This window comes from Antechinus flavipes, chromosome 4 (genome assembly GCF_016432865.1).
Source record: "Antechinus flavipes isolate AdamAnt ecotype Samford, QLD, Australia chromosome 4, AdamAnt_v2, whole genome shotgun sequence".
NCBI classification, from domain to species: Eukaryota; Metazoa; Chordata; class Mammalia; order Dasyuromorphia; family Dasyuridae; genus Antechinus; species Antechinus flavipes.
In genome coordinates, this window is record NC_067401.1 from 178,819,594 (window position 1) to 178,837,225 (window position 17,632).

General features: G+C 35.3%; 1 protein-coding gene across 1 annotated transcript in view; it reads right to left on the reverse strand.

Moving 5' to 3' along the window:
• The window catches only part of FBXW10B (F-box and WD repeat domain containing 10B), a 124,020-nt gene that overhangs the window by 39,570 nt on the left and 66,818 nt on the right, over positions 1-17,632 (reverse strand). Inside the window, exon 10 of the mRNA XM_051995625.1 lies at positions 16,396-16,538. Coding sequence (XP_051851585.1) covers positions 16,396-16,538 — 143 coding nt within the window. The remainder of the gene's footprint in view (positions 1-16,395; positions 16,539-17,632) is intronic.

Sequence of the window (17,632 nt, forward strand, 5' to 3'; positions counted from 1 at the left end):
ACAACAAAAAATTGAAAACACTATGTTGTTATACACACTCAGTCCTCACAGCCCTCTCTCAGGTTCAGATGGCTCTCTTCATCATTAGATCATTGGAACTAGCCTGAATCACTTCACTGTTGAAAAGTCACATCTGTCAAAACTGATCATCATATAATCTTGCTGTTGCCATACATAATGATCTCCTGGTTCTATTCACTTCACTTAGCATCAGTTCATGCAAGTCTCTCCAGGCCTCCCTGAAATCATCCTGCTAATTGTTTCTTATAGAACAATAATATTCCAAAGCATTCATATATCATAACTTATTTAGCCATTCTCCAATTGATGGGCATCCACTCAGTTTCCAGTTTCTTGTCATTACAACAAGGACTACCACAAACATTTTTGCACATGAGGGTCTCCTTTAAGATTTCTTTGGGATACAGGCCCAGTAGAGACACTGCAAAATTAAAGAGTATGTATGCACAGTTTGATCTCCAGAATCAGTTCATACCTCTACTAACAATACATTAATGTACCTGGCCCTTAATTGAATGTAATTTTATTGCATCGTGGTCTAAAGAGGAAACATTTACTATTTCTGCCTTTCTGTATTTGATTGTGAGGTGTTTGTGCTCTAATACATTGTCAATTTTTGTGTAGGTGCCATGTGTTATTGAGAAAAAGGTATATTCACACAAATTAAGTCTGATCTAACCAACTGGAAAAATATTAAATGCTCTTAGATTGGGCGAGCAAATATAATAAAGATGACAATAGTACCTAAATTAATCTATTTATTTAGCGCTATACCAATCAGACTCCCAAAAAACTATTTTGATGACCTAGAAAAAATAACAACGAAGTTCATATGGAAAAACAAAAGGTCAAGAATTTCAAGGGAATTATTGAAAAAAAAAATCAAATGGAGGTGGCCTAGCTGTACTAGATCTAAAACTATATTATAAAGCAGCAGTTACTAAAACCATCTGGTATTGGTTAAGAAATAGACTAATTGATCAATGGAATAGGTTAAGTTCAAAGGACAAAACAGCCAATAACTTTAATAATCTAGTGTTTGACAAACTCAAAGACCCCAGTTTTGGGGATAAGAATGCATTATTTGACAAAAATTGCTGGGAAAATTGGAAACTAGTATGGCAGAAACGCATTGACCCACACTTAACACCATATACCAAGATAAAGTCAAAATGGGTTCATGACCTAGGCATAAAGAATGAGATTATAAATAAATTGGAAGAACATAGGATAATTTACCTCTCAGACCTGTGGAAGAAGAAGGAATTTATGACCAAAGAAGAACTAGAGATCACTATTGACCACAAAATAGAAAATTTTGATTATATCAAATTGAAAAGTTTCTGTACAAACAAAACTAATACAGACAAGATTAGAAGGGAAACAATAAACTGGGAAAACATTTTTACAGTCAAAGGTTCTGATAAAACCTCATTTCCAAAATGTATAGAGAATTGACTCTAATTTATAAGAAATCAAGCCATTCTCCAGTTGATTAATGGTCAAAGGATATGAACAGACAATTCTCAGACAAAGAAATTAAAACTATTTCTAGCCATATGAAAATATGCTCCAAATCATTATTAATCAGAGAAATGCAAATCAAGACAACTCTGACACACCACTACATACCTGTCAGATTGGCTAGAATGACAGGGAAAGACAATGCGGAATGTTGAAGAGGATGTGGGAAAACAGGGACACTGATACATTGTTGGTGGAATTGTGAACATATCCAGCCATTCTGGAGAGAAATTTGGAACTTTGCTCAAAAAGTTATCAAACTGTGCATACCCTCTGATCCAGCAATGTTTCTACTGGGCTTATACCCCAAAGAGATACTAAAGAAGGGAAAGGGACCTGTATGTGCCAAAATGTTTGTGGCAGCCCTGTTTGTAGTGGCTAGAAGCTGGAAAATGAATGAATACCCATCAATTGGAGAATGGTTGAGTAAATTGTGGTATATGAATGTTATGGAATATTATTGTTCTGTAAGAAATGACCTGCAGGATGAATACAGAGAGGATTGGCGAGACTTACGTGAACTGATGCTAAGTGAAATGAGCAGAACCAGGAGATCATTATATACCTCAACAACGATACTGTATGAGGATGTACTCTGATGGAAGTGGATTTCTTTGACAAAGAGATCTAACTCAGTTTCAATTGATCAAGGATGGACAGAAGCAGCTACACCCAAAGAAAGAACAGTGGGAAATTAATGTAAACTGCTTGCATTTTTGTTTTTCTTCCTGGGTTATTTATACCTTCTGAATCCAATTCTCCCTGTGCAATAAGAGAACTGTTTGGTTCTGCACACATATATTGTATCTAGGATATACTGTAACCTATTTAACATGTATAGGACTGCTTGCCATCTGGGGGAGGGGGTGGAGGGAGTGAGGGGAAAAATCGGAACAGAAGTGAATGCAAGGGATAATATTGTATAAAATTACCCTGGCATAGGTTCTGTCAATAAAAAGTTATTTAAAAAGAGAGAGAGAGAGAGAGAGAGAGAGAGAGAGGTATATTCCTTTATATCCCTATTTAATTTTCTCCAAAGGTCTATCATATATAAGTTTTCTAAGATTCTATTAACCTCCCTAGTTTCTTTCTTTTTTATTTTGTGATTAAATTTATCTAATTCAGAGAAGAGGAGGTTAAGGTATAAACTAATATAGTTTGCTGTCTATTTTTTCCTGTAACTAGCTTGACTTCTCTAAGAATGTGGATGCTGTACCATTGGTTCATATATATTTAATACTGATACCACTTCATTGTCTGTGATATCCTTTAACAAGATGTAATTTCCTTATCTCTTTTAATTGGATTATTTTTACTTTTGCTTTATTTATTTATTTATTTATTTTGCTTTGGCTGAAGCATGATAAATTCTGCTAAAACCTTTTTACCCTTTTACTCTATGTATCTTTCTTTTCAAATTGTTTCTTTTAAACAATATATTATAGGATTCTGTTTTTTTAAATCTACCATGTTATTCACTTCCATTTTACGAAAGATTTCATCCCATTCGCATTCACAGTTGTGATTTACAGATCTGTATTTCCCTTCATTCTATTTTCTCTTTTTTTACTCTGTCTTTCCTTAGTAGTGTTTTGTTTCTAACACACCCTGCCCTTAATTTGTCCTTCCTTCTATCACTCCTTCCTTCTTTTACTCAGTGCCCTTTCTTCTGTCCAGCCTTTCATTTTTCTTTCTCCCTTTCCCTTCTACTTCCTTTTAGGATAAGATAAATTTCTATACTCAATTGAGTGAATATATTATTCCCTTTTTCTTTGATATCATCACATCAAAGCACATTTACAAGCACACCCACTATCCATGTGATGCTCCCTCTGTCTGCCCCACTAACAGATACAGTTCTCAAGAACTACACATATCATTTTCCCATCCAGGGATGTAAACAGTCTAACCTTTAAATAACATATTTTTCTCCTATTTACCTTTCTATGTTTCTCTTGAATGCTGTGTTTAAAGATCAAATTTTCTGTTTATTTCTTTTTTTTTTCCCCCAATAGAAAGAATTGAAATTCTCTTACTTCAATAAAGAGCTATTTCCTCTTCTGAAAGATGTTGCTCAGTCTCACTGAGTAAATAATTTTTTAATGCTAATACCAGGTCCTTTGCCTTCTGGAATATGGTATTCCAGGCCCTCTGATCCTAGAAGATTCTAGATCCTAGAAGCTGCCAGATCCTGGATAATCCTAACTGTTGCTCTTTGATACTTGAATTTTTTTCTGTTAGTTTTCAGTATTTTTTCCTTGAAATTATAGTTTAGAATTTTGCAGTAATGTTGCTTGGGTTTTCCTTGTGAGATCTCTTTCTTAGGGTGATCAGTGGATCCTTTTTTTCCTTTTTTTTAATATTTTATTTTATAATAACTTTATATTGACAGAATCCATGCCAGGGTAATTTTTTTACAACATTATCCCTTGCACTCATTTCTGTTCTGATTTTTCCCCTCCCTCCCTCCACCCTATCCCCTAGATGGCAAGCAGTCCTATATATGTTAGATATGTTACAGTATATCTTAGATACAATATGTGTTTGCAGAACTGAACAGTTCTCCTGTTGCACAGGGAGAATTGGATTCAGAAGGTAAAAATAACCCGGGAAGAAAAACAGAAATGCAAATAGTTCACATTCGTTTCCCAGTGTTCTTTCTTTGGGTGTAGCTGCTTCTGTCCATCATTTATCAATTGAAACTGAGTTAGGTCTCTTTGCCAAAGAAATCCACTTCCATCAGAATACATTCTCATACAATATCGTTGTCGAAGTGTATAATGATCTCCTGGTTCTGCTCATTTCACTTAGCATCAGTTCATGTAAGTCTCGCCAGTCCTCTCTGTATTCATCCTGCTGGTCATTTCTTACAGAACAATAATATTCCATAACATTCATATATCACAATTTACCCAGCTATTCTCCAATTGATGGGCATCCATTCATTTTCCAGTTTCTAGCCACTACAAACAGGGCTGCTACAAACATTTTGGCACATACAGGTCCCTTTCCCTTCTTTAGTATTTCTTTGGGATATAAGCCCAATAGAAACACTGCTGGATCAAAGGGTATGCACAATTTGATAATTTTTTGGGCATAATTCCAGATTGCTCTCCAGAATGGTTGGATTCGTTCACAACTCCACCAACAATGCATCAGTGTCCCAGTTTTCCCACATCCCCTCCAACATTCATCATTATTTTTTCCTGTCATCTTAGGCAATCTGACAGGTGTGTACTGGTATCTCAGAGTTGTCTTAATTTGCATTTCTCTGATCAATAATGATTTGGAACACTCTTTCATATGAGTGGTAATAGTTTCAATTTCATCATCTGAAAATTGTCTATTCATATCCTTTGACCATTTATCAATTGGAGAATGGCTTGATTTCTTATAAATTTGAGTCAGTTCTCTATATATTTTGGAAATGAGGCCTTTATCAGAACCTTTAACTGTGAAGATGTTTTCCCAGCTTGTTGCTTCCCTTCTAAACTTGTTTGCATTAGTTTTGTTTGTACAAAGGCTTTTTAATTTGATATAATCAAAAATTTCTATTTTGTGATCAGTAATGGTCTCTACTTCATCTTTGGTCACAAATTTCTTTCTCTTCCACAAGTCTGAGAGATAAACTATCCTATGTTCCTCTAATTTATTTATAATCTCATTCTTTATGCCTAGGTCATGGACCCATTTTGATCTTATCTTGGTATATGGTGTTAAGTGTGGGTCCATGCCTAGTTTCTGCCATATGAATTTCCAGTTATCCCAGCAGTTTTTATCAAATAATGAATTCTTATCCCAAAAGTTAGGATCTTTGGGTTTGTCAAACGCTAGATTGCTATAGTTGACTATTCTGTCTTGTGAACCTAACATTTTTCACTGATCAACTCATCTAGTTCTTAGCCAATACCAAATGGTTTTGGTGACTGCTGCTTTATAATATAATTTTAGATCAGGTACAGCTAGGCCACTTTCATTTGATTTTTTTTTTCATTAATTCCCTTGAGATTCTTGACTTTTTATTGTTCCATATGAATTTTGTTGTTATTTCTTCTAGATCATTAAAATATTTTCTTGGAAGTCTGATTGGTATAGCACTAAATAAATAGATTAGTTTAGGGAGTATTATCATCTTTATTATATTCGCTCGGCCTATCCAAGAGCACTTAATATTTTTCCAATTATTTAAGTCTGACTTTATTTGTGTGGAAACTTTTTTGTAATTTTGCTCATATAATTCCTGACTTTCCTTTGGTAGATAGATTCCCAAATATTTTATGCTATCAACAGTTATTCTGAATGGAATTTCTCTTTGTATCTCTTGCTGTTGGGTTTTGTTGGTGATGTATAAAAATACTGAGGATTTCTGAGGATTTATTTTGTATCCAGCTACTTTGCTAAAATTATGCATTATTTCTAATAGCTTTTTAGTAGAATCTCTGGGGTTCTCTAGATATACCATCATATCATCTGCAAAGAGTGATAGTTTGGTTTCCTCATTGCCTACTCTAATTCCTTTATTATCTTTCTTGACTCTTATTGCAGAGGCTAGTGTTTCTAATACGATATTGAATAATAATGGTGATAGTGGGCAACCTTGCTTCACTCCAGATCTTACTGGGAAAGGCTCCAGTTTTTCCTCATTGCATATGATGCTTACTGATGGTCTTAGATATATGCTCCTGACTATTTTAAGGAAAAGTCCATTTATTCCTATGCTCTCAAGTGTTTTTATTAGGAATGGATGTTGGATTTTATCAAGTGCTTTTTCTGCATCTATTGAGATGATCATATGGTTTTTGTTTGTTTGGTTATTGATATAGTCAATTATGCTAATAGTTTTCCTAATATTGAACCAGCCCTGCATTCCTGGTATAAATCCTACTTGGTCATAGTGTATTATCCTGGTGACGATTTTCTGTAATCTTTTTGCTAATATTTTATTTAAGATTTTAGCATCAATATTCATTAGGGAGATTGGTCTATAATTTTCTTTCTCTGTTTTCAGCCTACCTGGTTTAGGTATCAGTACCATGTCTGTGTCATAAAAGGAGTTTGGTAGGACTCCTTCAATCCCTATTTTTTCAAATAGTTTATTTAGCATTGGAGTTAATTGTTCTTTAAATGTTTGATAGAATTCACATGTAAATACATCTGGTTCTGGGGATTTTTTCTTAGGGAGTTGATGGATAGTTTGTTCTATTTCTTTTTCTGAGATGGGACTGTTTAGGATATTTACTTCTTCCTCTGTTAGTTTTTGGGCAAGCTATATTTTTGGAGGAATTCTTCCATTTCATTTAAGTTGTCGAATTTATTGGCATAAAGTTGGGCAAAGTAACTCCTAATTATTGCTCTAATTTCCTCTTCGTTAGTGGCGAGTTCTCCCTTTTCATTTTTAAGACTAACAATTTGATTTTCCTCTTTCCTTTTTTTAATCAGATTTACTAAGGGTTTGTCTATTTTGTTGGTTTTTTTCATAGAACCAACTCTTAGTTTTATTAATTAATTCAATGGTTTTTTTACTTTCAATTTTATTGATTTCTCCTTTTATTTTTAGAATTTCTAGTTTACTGTTTGACTGGGGGTTTTTAATTTGTTCCTTTTCTAGCATTTTTAGTTGCAAGCCCAATTCATTGACCTTCTCTTTCTCTATTTTATACAAATAGGCCTTTAGAGATATGAAATTTCCCCTTATTACTGCTTTGGCTGCATCCCATACATTTTTTTTTCCCAAGGAATTTTATTTTATTTTATTTTATTTTTTAATTTTTATTTAATAATTACTTTATATTGACACTCGTTTCTGTTCCGATTTTTTTCCCTCCCTCCCTCCACCCCCACCCCTAGATGGCAAGCAGTCCTTTATATGTTGCATCCCATACATTTTGATATGATGTCTCATTATTATCCTTTTCTTGGGTGAAGTTATTAATTATGTCTATGATTTGCTCTTTCACCCAATCATTCTTTAGTATGAGATTATTTAGATTCCAATTATTTTTTGGTCTACTTTCCCCTGGCTTTTTGTTGAATGTAATTTTCCTTGCATCGTGGTCTGAAAAGGATGCATTTACTATTTCTGCCTTACTGTATTTGAGTTTGAGGTTTTTATGTCCTAATATATGGTCAATTTTTGTATAGGTTCCATGAACTGCTGAAAAGAAAGTGTACTCCTTTCTGTCTCCATTACATTTTCTCCAGAGATCTATCATATCTAACTTTTCTAGTATTCTATTTACCTCTTTGATTTCTTTCTTATTTATTTTGTGGTTTGATTTATCTAATTCTGAGAGTGCAAGGTTGAGACTTCCCACTATTATAGTTTTGCTGTCTATTTCTTCTTGCAGCTCTCTTAATTTCTCTTTTAAGAATTTAGATGCTACACCACTTGGTGCATATATGTTTAATATAGATACTGCTTCATTATCCATTCTACCCTTTAGCAAAATATAGTGCCCTTCCTTATCTCTTTTAATTAGATCAATTTTTGCTTTCGCTTGATATGAGATCAGGATGGCTACCCCTGCTTTTTTGATTTCACCTGAAGCAAAGTAGATTTTGCTCCAACCTTTTACCTTTATCCTGTATGTATCTCCCCGCTTCAGGTGTGTTTCCTGTACACAACATATTGTAGGATTCTGACTTTTAATCCATTCTGCTAACCGCTTCCTCTTTATGGGAGAGTTTACCCCATTCACATTTATGGTTAAAATGACCAATTCTATATTACTTGCCATCTTGTTAACCCCGGTTTATGCTTTTCTCCCTTCTTTCCCCTTTACCCCCCTTCCCAGTATTAAGCTTGTGAGCACCACTTGCTTCTCATAGCCCTCCCTTTTTAGTATCCCTCCCTCTGCCTTAGAGTTCCTCCCCCTATCTTACCCCTTTCCCTCCCAGTTTCCGTATTCCCTTCCACTTAGCTTATTCCTTCCCTTTTCACTTTTCCCTTCTCACTTTTCAATGAGGTGGGAGAAGTTTCACCATAGATTGAATATTTCTAAAATTTTTCTCTTAAAGCCAATTCTGAAGGCAGTAAGATACCCACTATATTCATCCCCCTCCATTCTTTCTCTCAGATATAATAGGTTTCCTTTGCCTCTTCATGAGATGTAGTACCCCCACTTTACCCTTTTTCTGGTACAATGTCCTTTCCATATCTAGTTTCTAGAACAAGGTATACATGTATTCTTTATACATCTTTATAGCTGAAATATAGTTCCCAAGATTAATCTTTACCTTTTTAAATTTCTCTTGAGTTCTATATTTGTAGATCAAACTTTTTGTTAAGTTCTGGCTTTTTCATCAAAAATAGGTGAAATTCGCTTACTTAATTGAATGTCCATCTTCTTCCCTGGAAAAAGATGCTCATTCTAGCTGAGTAAGTTATTTTGGGCTGCATACCAAGTTCCTTAGCCTTTCAGAATATTATATTCCAGGCCCTTTGATCCTTTAATGTGGACGCTGCTAGATCCTGGATGATCCTTATTGTGGCTCCTTGATACTTGAATTGGGTTTTTCTAGCCACTTGCAGTATTTTTTCCTTCGTCTGAGGGTTTTGGCATTTGGCCACTATATTCCTTGGTGTTTTAATTTTAGGATCCCTTTCAGTGGGTGATTGATGAATTCTTTCAATGTCTATTTTACCTTCTGTTTCTATGGCTTCTGGGTAGTTCTCTTTGATAATTTCCTGGAAAATAGTGAAGTATTTTCTTCACTCACTTTTTAAAGATCTTTTTCTAATTGTCCAATTGAGTTCTTTTGTTCTGTGGAATTTTTTTCCATTTCGCCAATTTTGTTTTTTAGAGAGCTATTTTTCTGTTTCCAGTTCACTAATCCTATTTTTCAAGGATTTTATTTCTTTATCCACTCTCTCTTTAAATTAGTGGGATGACTTCTCCAGGCTCTTTTGCCAAGCCTCCCTCTCCTTTTCCCATTTTTCTTCTAGCTCTCTTGTGAGAGCCTTTTTAATTTCCTCCATGAGATTCATCTGTGCTGAGGAACAGATGATCTCCTCCTTTGGGGAGTCACCTGGAAACAGTCTGTTTTTAGTCTCTTCAGGGTTTAGAGTTTGCTCTCTATCTGTATAGAAGCTTTCAAGGGTTAAAGTCCTCTTTAGTTTTTTGCTCATTTTGTCAAAGAATCAAAGACGAACTAGCAAAGAAAAAAAAGAACAAAAACCCTAATTGGAGCCTGCTTTTTTGGGGAGAGGGGCTGGGTCGTGTTACCGAGCTTCCTCTACAGATTGCGGGGACAGCAGCGAGGCACTAGCCAGACTGTGCTGCGCCTGCACTCTGCGACTCCGAGAGCATGCTGAGACACTGTGGGGGAGGGGTGGCCAGGTCCGGAGAGACTCCAGCTGTTTGGGGTTGTATTCTTCACACCCCAGTGTTTTTAGCTTCTCTATTGGGCTGCTGACTTGCTGCCAGGGCAAAGTCTCCAATCTTGTAGCAAAGCTCTCCCCGCAGAGACGGCCGCGATCACACCCCACCCCCTCTCAAGTCTGCTCCCGTGCTCTCACTGTCGCTGCGCCCGATCTAAAACCGTCCCCACCCTCGCACAAAAACAGACCTTTCCTGGCGAATCTCAAGGATGGCTTCTCTTGGTAACTATTTGTGGGTTTTTTTCAATCAAGCATTAATTCAGAGGCTTGTAATGAAATGGATAGTGAGAGAAAATGTGGAGCTTACACAGCTATATGCCGCCTCTCTGCCATCTTGGCCGGAAGTCCTGATCAGTGGATTCTTTCAATTACTATTTCACCTTCTGATTCTAGTATATCAGGACAGTTTTCCTTAACGATCTCTTGAAGAATGCTATTCAGGCTCTTTTTTTGGTCATGGCCTTCAGGTAGACCAAGAATTGTGAATTGTTTCTCCTGGATCTATTTTCCAGGTTGTCTATTTTTCCAATAAGGTGTTTTACATTTTCTTCCATTTTTTTCATTCTTTGTTAGTTTTTTCTCAGTATTTCTCTTTTGATTTTTAAATCCTTTTTAAAGAAGTTCTATAAATTTTCTCTGGGCAGGGAGCCATTTAACAAAGAAGCTTTTTTTATTTTAATATTGTTTTCTGAAGATGAACCCCAGTCTTCCCTATTCCCATAGCAAATTTCTATAGGTATATTCTTTTTTGCTGGTTCTTTTTTTTTTTTTTTTTTTTTTAAATGAGAAGTATTAGTGTAAGCATGTCTAATTGTGGGGCGGGGGGATGTGCCTCTAGCTTCATTTCAGCTTTCCTCTCGGACCTGAAATCCCAGATCAAGAGCTCCATTCTCCTGCAAGTACCTGCAGCCAGCAGCATCTCTGCCCCACTGCTTCTGCACTCATCAGGTATTCTGGTTTCTTCTTGCCCAAGACTTTGTCTCTGTTCACTCAGTTTACTTGAATTCAGACCCCCAAATCCCAATGCAGTCTAGGAGTTGAAAGTTTCTGTGGTTCCTGTTGCGGCTCCAGCCAAACCCAGTTATCTTCGGGGTCCCCACTTGCTGTTTCTGGGGAGCTAGCATGGAAGTGTTTGCACTTCCTACTGGTTAATCCCAGCCTGGAATCTTTCTTCCATTCTTCTTGGATCCTACAAGGAACCCCTCTGTTTTGCCCCAAATTTTCTTGATTTTTCACCAGTCTATGTTCACCCTACGGTGCAAATTTGTTCTGTTTGTGGGAGAAATCTGGAGAGTTTGAAATTTATCAGCTTATTCTACTATCTTCCCAGAATCTTCTCCCCTCGATTCTTGCAATGACTATTTTACCTTTTGGATCTAGGATATCAGGGCAGTTGTCCTTGATGTTTTCTTGAAAAATATTGTCCAGGCTCTTTTTTTCATCATGGCTTTCAGATAATACAATTTTTAGATTGTTTCTCCTGGATCTATTTTCCAGGTCAGCTTTTCCAATAAGGTATTTTACATTTTCTCCTTCTTTTCTTTTATTTTGGGAGTTTTTGACTGATTTTTGATGTCTTATTGAGTTATTCATTTCCATTTGTCTAATTCTAATTTTAAGGTTTTTTTTTTTACTTTTGTATTTGATCAAATACAATTTGACAACTTTTGACAAAGTTGACAAATACAAATACAAAAAAATTGACAAAATTTGACAAATACAAATACAAAAAAATTTACTTTCTGATTTCCTTTTCCAAGCTCTCTCTTTTCCCCCCAAAACTTTGATACTTCTTTATAGCACTCCTTCCTTTTCCCCATTTTTCTTCTATCTCTCTTTTTAAGATCCTTTTTGAACTCTTCCAAGAGAACCTTTTGAACTAGAGATCAGTTCATATCCCCCTTTGAGCCTTTACCTGAAGGCATTTTGCTTTTGCACTCCTCTTTTGGATTTGTGTTCTAATCTTTCCTGTCTCCATAATAGCTTTCTATGGTCAGAGCTTTTTTGCTTTTTTGCTCATTTTTGAAAGTTGAGCTCTGCTCCTAAAGCCCCAAGGAAACTGTCCCAAGCTCTTTTGCAGGGGAACCTCTTACTGCCTGGGATAGGCTGGGACTGGGGACCAGTGCTGCAGGCTTTCCCACTGTGGGATTCAGAGGCTCATAATTTGTCTTCTATAGTTGTGATGGAGCTCTCAGAACTGGTCTGCTGATCCACTAGCCTTCTGAACCAGGGAAGAATAATAATTGCTACTGTATTTTGGCTAAGAAGTCCCACTAGATTCCCCAAACCAGGCCTTTCTCTACTTGTCCTCCCCATGAGCAGGCCTCCCCAAACTGCATCTGTGCTGAGTTGCATTCCTCCTACCCAATGGGACAGACCTTTCCTGAGGTCCTGAAGTCCTTCCAAGATATCTTAAGTTGGAAAATTATTACCTCCAAATGTCTGTCACTCCAAAATCCACTTAGAAACTTGCTTTAACATTGATTCTGAGGGAAGCTGCAGAGAACTCAGACAATGTCCTGTCTACTCTCTACCATCTTGGTTCTGCTCCTCTCCCTCAACTCTTTTTGTATTTAGAACCATTTCATATTTCTCATTTTAAAAAGACTGGATTTTTAAAAACTCCATTAAATTCCTCTGAATATGAATCCAGACCTTCTCTGTCCCCATAATAACTATTTGTCTATGATTAGATTCTTTCTCCTTTGCCTACTCATTTTTTTTAAGTTATTTTGTTTTATTTTATTTTTAGCAGCCATTAATGTAATCAAGTTTTAATCCTGAGATGTGGAAAATGATCTCCTAAGCCTCAGGTCTTTCTTACTGTTATTTTCTGAAGTCTGTCTCTCAGCCCAACCTTTGACTTTCTTCTCCACTTCTAAGTTATGGCTAGGGCTCCCCACCACATTGTCCCCCAAATGATCTTGCTTCATGTGGACCCACTGTGGCTGCAAACTAAAGCCATTCTCTCTGCCCCAGGACTGAAACTAGGAACTCTGCTCTACTACAAAAGATTAAAAGTCTTCAGCCTCCTGCTACTGCACTCACTAGGTATGAGCTAGCTCATTTCCCTGCAGCCACAGCCCAGGACACATCTGGTCAGCACCAGTTGGGCTTGCTGTCCCTTAAGAGTTGAAGGTCCTTCAATCTTCTCTTACTCCAAGGTCAGACACCCTACATGGTCTATGAGATGAAAATTTCTAAGGCTCAGGCTCAGCTGTCCTCAGAGTTTTTTATTTGTTGCTTCTGTAGAGTCAGTTGGAGTGTTTCCCTTTTTTTTTTTAAATAGATATTTCTATGCTTCTCTGTATCCATCACACAAACATATTATTTCCTATAGCACCATAATATTCCCTTATTTTCATGTACACAATTTGTTTATCTATTTCCTAACTGACAGACATAACTTTGTTTCCAGTTCTTTGATATCACAAAAATTTCCACCCCAGGAGATCAGGTCTTTCCTGGGGTCTTCTCAAATTGTCTTAGGAATCAGGTACTTTTTTACCCCAAGTTTATTTCTGCTGTTCTGAAGTAATGGTCTGTCTTTTTCTGTGGAGGAAATATGGAAAACTGAAAGTTTTCTGACCTAATCTGTCATCTTCCCAGAATTCTGAGTTCTTTTTGATCTTTATAATTTTGTTAAATTTGCTTTGATTTTTTTTTTTTTTTGCTGTGTCAATGTTCTCTTAATTTACACTGTTGCAGTCATTGTGTATATTGTTTTCTTAGCTCTACTTACTTTACTTTGCATCAGTTCTCATAGATTTTTCCTTGCTTCTCTGTATTTATCACACAACCACATTACTTATAGCACCAACCATAAGAATCAATTTCTTCCACAATTTGTGTATCTGTTTCCTAAATGATAGACATCTACTTTGTTTCTAATTCTTTGCTATAACAAAAAATTCTGATATAAATATTTTAAGAGTTATATAGGAATGTTCCTTATTGATGGCTTCCATTGGGTATAAGCCCAATAATGAAGACTCTAGTACAAATGCTTTGAAGGATATAGACATTTTAATTGTTTTATTTGCATAATTTCAGATTGCTTTCAAAAATGATTGTATCATTGTTGGTGGAATTGTGAATACATCCAGCTATTCTGGAGAGGAATTTGGAACTATGCTCAAAAAGCTATCAAACTGTGCATACTCTGACCCAGTAGTGTTACTATTGGGCTTATATCCCAAAGAGATTTTAAAGAAGGGAAAGGGACCTGTATATGCAAGAATGTTTGTGGCAGTCCTCTTTGTAGTGGCCAGAAACTGGAAACTGAGTGGATGCTCATCAATTGGAGAATGGCTGAATAAATTATGGTATATGAATATTATGGAATATTATTGTTCTGTAAGAAATGACTAGTAGGATGATTTCAGGAAGACCTGGAGAGACTTACATGAACTAATGCTGAATAAAATGAACAGGACCAGAAGATCATTATATACTTCAACAACAATACTATATGATGATCAATTCTGATGGACATGGCCCGCTTCAACAATGAGATGAACCAAATCAGTTCCAACAGAGCAGTAATGAACTGAACCAGCTACAGCCAGGGAAAGAACGCTGGGAAATGACTATGAACCACTACATAGAATTCCCAATTCCTCTATTTTTGTCTGCCTGCATTTTTTATTTCCTTCACAGGCTAAATTTTCCAAAAGTCCGAGTCTTTTTATACAGCAAAATAACTGTTTGGACATGTAGACATATATTGTATTTAACTTATACTTTAACATATTTAACATGTATTGGTCAACCTGTCATCTGGTGGAAGGGGTGGGGAAAGGAGGGAAAAAACTTGGAACAAAAGGATTTGCAACTGTCAATGCTGAAAAATTACCTATGCATATATGTTCCAGAGCTTTGCCAGCAACCTATTATTAGTGTGTTTATCTTTCCAAAACTCCTCCAATATTTTCTGTCATTTTTTGCCATTTTCTGTTATTTTTGCCAATTTGCAGAGTATGACGTAAAACCTCAAAGTTGTTTTGATTTGCATTTCTCTTATTATTAATGATTTGGAGCATTTTTATGTGGTGTAAATACTTTGCAGTTCTTTTGCGAACTATTTGTTCATATTTTTTCACTATTATCTATTGAGAAATGGCTACTATTCATGCATACACATATGCATACATATATACACATATGTTATTTGTTAATTGTTATTATATTGTTTGTTAATATATCTTGTTAATTGTTAATTATTAATTGTTAATATATTAATTGTTAACATATCTTGGATATCAAAACTTATCAGAGAAATTTGACTTAAAGTTTTTCCCCCACATTTGACTATTCCCTTCTTATTCTACATGCAATTAAAGTCTGTGCAGAAGTATTTGTTTCAAGTCAGCAAAACTGACAATTGCCTCTGTCTCTTAAGAATATATATTCTCCCAATAGCAGTGATAAATACATGATTTGTCTATCTTCTAATTTTTTTGACATTGTAATTTTTATTATTAAAATCATTTAGAATGTATTGTGGAATGTAGTGTAAACTCTAAGCCTTAGTTCTGCCACACTGCTTTCCATTTTTCCCAGGAGCGTGTAGAGAATTTTTCCATTAGTAATTTGTGTTTTCTATTGGGTTATTGAATTCTATTATTTCTGAATCTCTCATCTAGTCTATTTCATTGCACTCTTTCTTTATTCTTTAATCAATATTAGATGTTTTTGATGATTAAAACTTTATATTTTGAAGACTAAAAATGTTATTCCTCCTTCATCCTTACATCATTTCATCATTAGAAGAAAAAGATTTTAGTTTTATGTATCATTTCTATCAATGTATCTATTTCTCTTTTAATTTTTTAATACCTCTTTTGGTGCTTATTTTAGATTTATTTGTTTATTAAATAATAAATGTACAATCATTTAAAAATATTTCCATAGTCATGTTGGGGAAGAAAAATAAGAACAAAAAGGGAAAAACCACGACACCAAAAAAAAAAAAAAAAAAAAACCAACACACACACAAAAAATGAAAAGAGGATGTTTCTAGCTGCATTCAGTCTTCATATTTCTTTCTCTAGATGTGAATGGCATTTTCCTTCTCAAGTCTAGAAATTGTCTTGAATCACAGTATTGTTGAGATGATCTAAGTCTATCATAGTTAATCATTAGTGTATGAGTTTGTTAATGATATTAAAGTGTTGCCTATAGTTTTTCCCAGCAAAATATAATTTCTATATTTATCTCTTTTTAAATTTTGAATTTTTTTCCTGCTTTGTCAGATAGCCTGATGACAACTCTTGTCTTTTTAGATCCACTTAATGCATATTTTTATCTACTTAGTTTTGTTTCATGTATTCTTTGTTTTTTTAACCCAGATAGGGTTAAGGCTGAACTGTTCTAGAGTTTTAACAGCTTTGGGAAAATAACTTTCATGCATGTTATTTTCTTTCACATAGTCTGAAATAAAGGGTGCAAAGAACAATCCTGCTACCTACCTTGGATGTTTGAATGCAAGGAGACATCGCTCATATTTCCCCACCATGCTCCAGCCCATAACAAAACCATCATCGCTTCCTGTTAAGAGGTGCCACTCATCAAAACACAGGCATTTAACTGATCCTTCATGGCCACTGAGAGTCTATAATGAAACATGTCACTTTTTTTTTAGTTTTGTCTCTGATATATTGTAAACCTACAAAGGGCCATAACCACATAGTTTCTATTAATAAATGCTTCAGGAAAATCATCATGATCACCTTAAGCACAGGACTAATAGTAAGGAAACATCCAGTGAAGTCCCATTTCTACTACATTTCAACTATGTGAACTTGAGGAAGGTTTTCTTAAGTCTCAGTTTTCTTATATGGAAAATGAGGATAACAACACTTGCTTTACTAGGATTCTGAGGAAGATGATTTGTAATCTGTAAAATGCTGTGAAAATATAACATAATTATTAATTACTATTTTACTTGGGTTTATAACTCTAGCCCTAACACTGTAAACTCTGTAAGGCAACTGAGTCTATGTGCCCAATTTTCACCAGTCCTCATTTCCCATTTCTTGAGGCAGAGTGATGAGAGGAAAGCTCTTACTCTTTCGCTCAAGAACTTTTCACCAGTTCTTTGAGCATAGGATTTTACCAGGAGACCAACAAAGTCATAGAATCCCAAAGCATCAGCTCTCTTGCCTCAGCAAATATCTATTCCAATCTCCTATTTGACAGAAAATGACACTGAACAGCTCAGAGAAAGAAAATGACTTGTCAAAGATCACAGCTATTTAGAAAAGCTAGAATTAGAATTGGATCTTAACTCCCCATCCTGAACTTTTTTCACACTACACCTGGATTCACAATTGTAATTGTTAAATGTTCTAATGGTACCTCACAATCACATGAATGAAAAGAGGTAAGGACAGCTTGATAATACTTTAGACTTCAAAAGTTCTTAACTTTTTTGTGTGTGGAGGAGTCCTGTGGCCTATGGGATCCTTCCTTCTCAGAATTATTCTGTTTTTAAATGCATAAAACAAAATATGTAGAATTGCAAAGGAGATAAAATTTTGTTGAAATTGAGTTATTTTTTAAATTAAAACTTAACTTAAAACTCCAAGTTAAGAACCAATCACATTTTACATTAAAGATTAGAGAAACCCAGAGAAATAGTTTCCAAGGTCTCATAATTCATTACTGAAAAACCCAGAACTTAAACCTAAGTTATCTTGTTCCAGA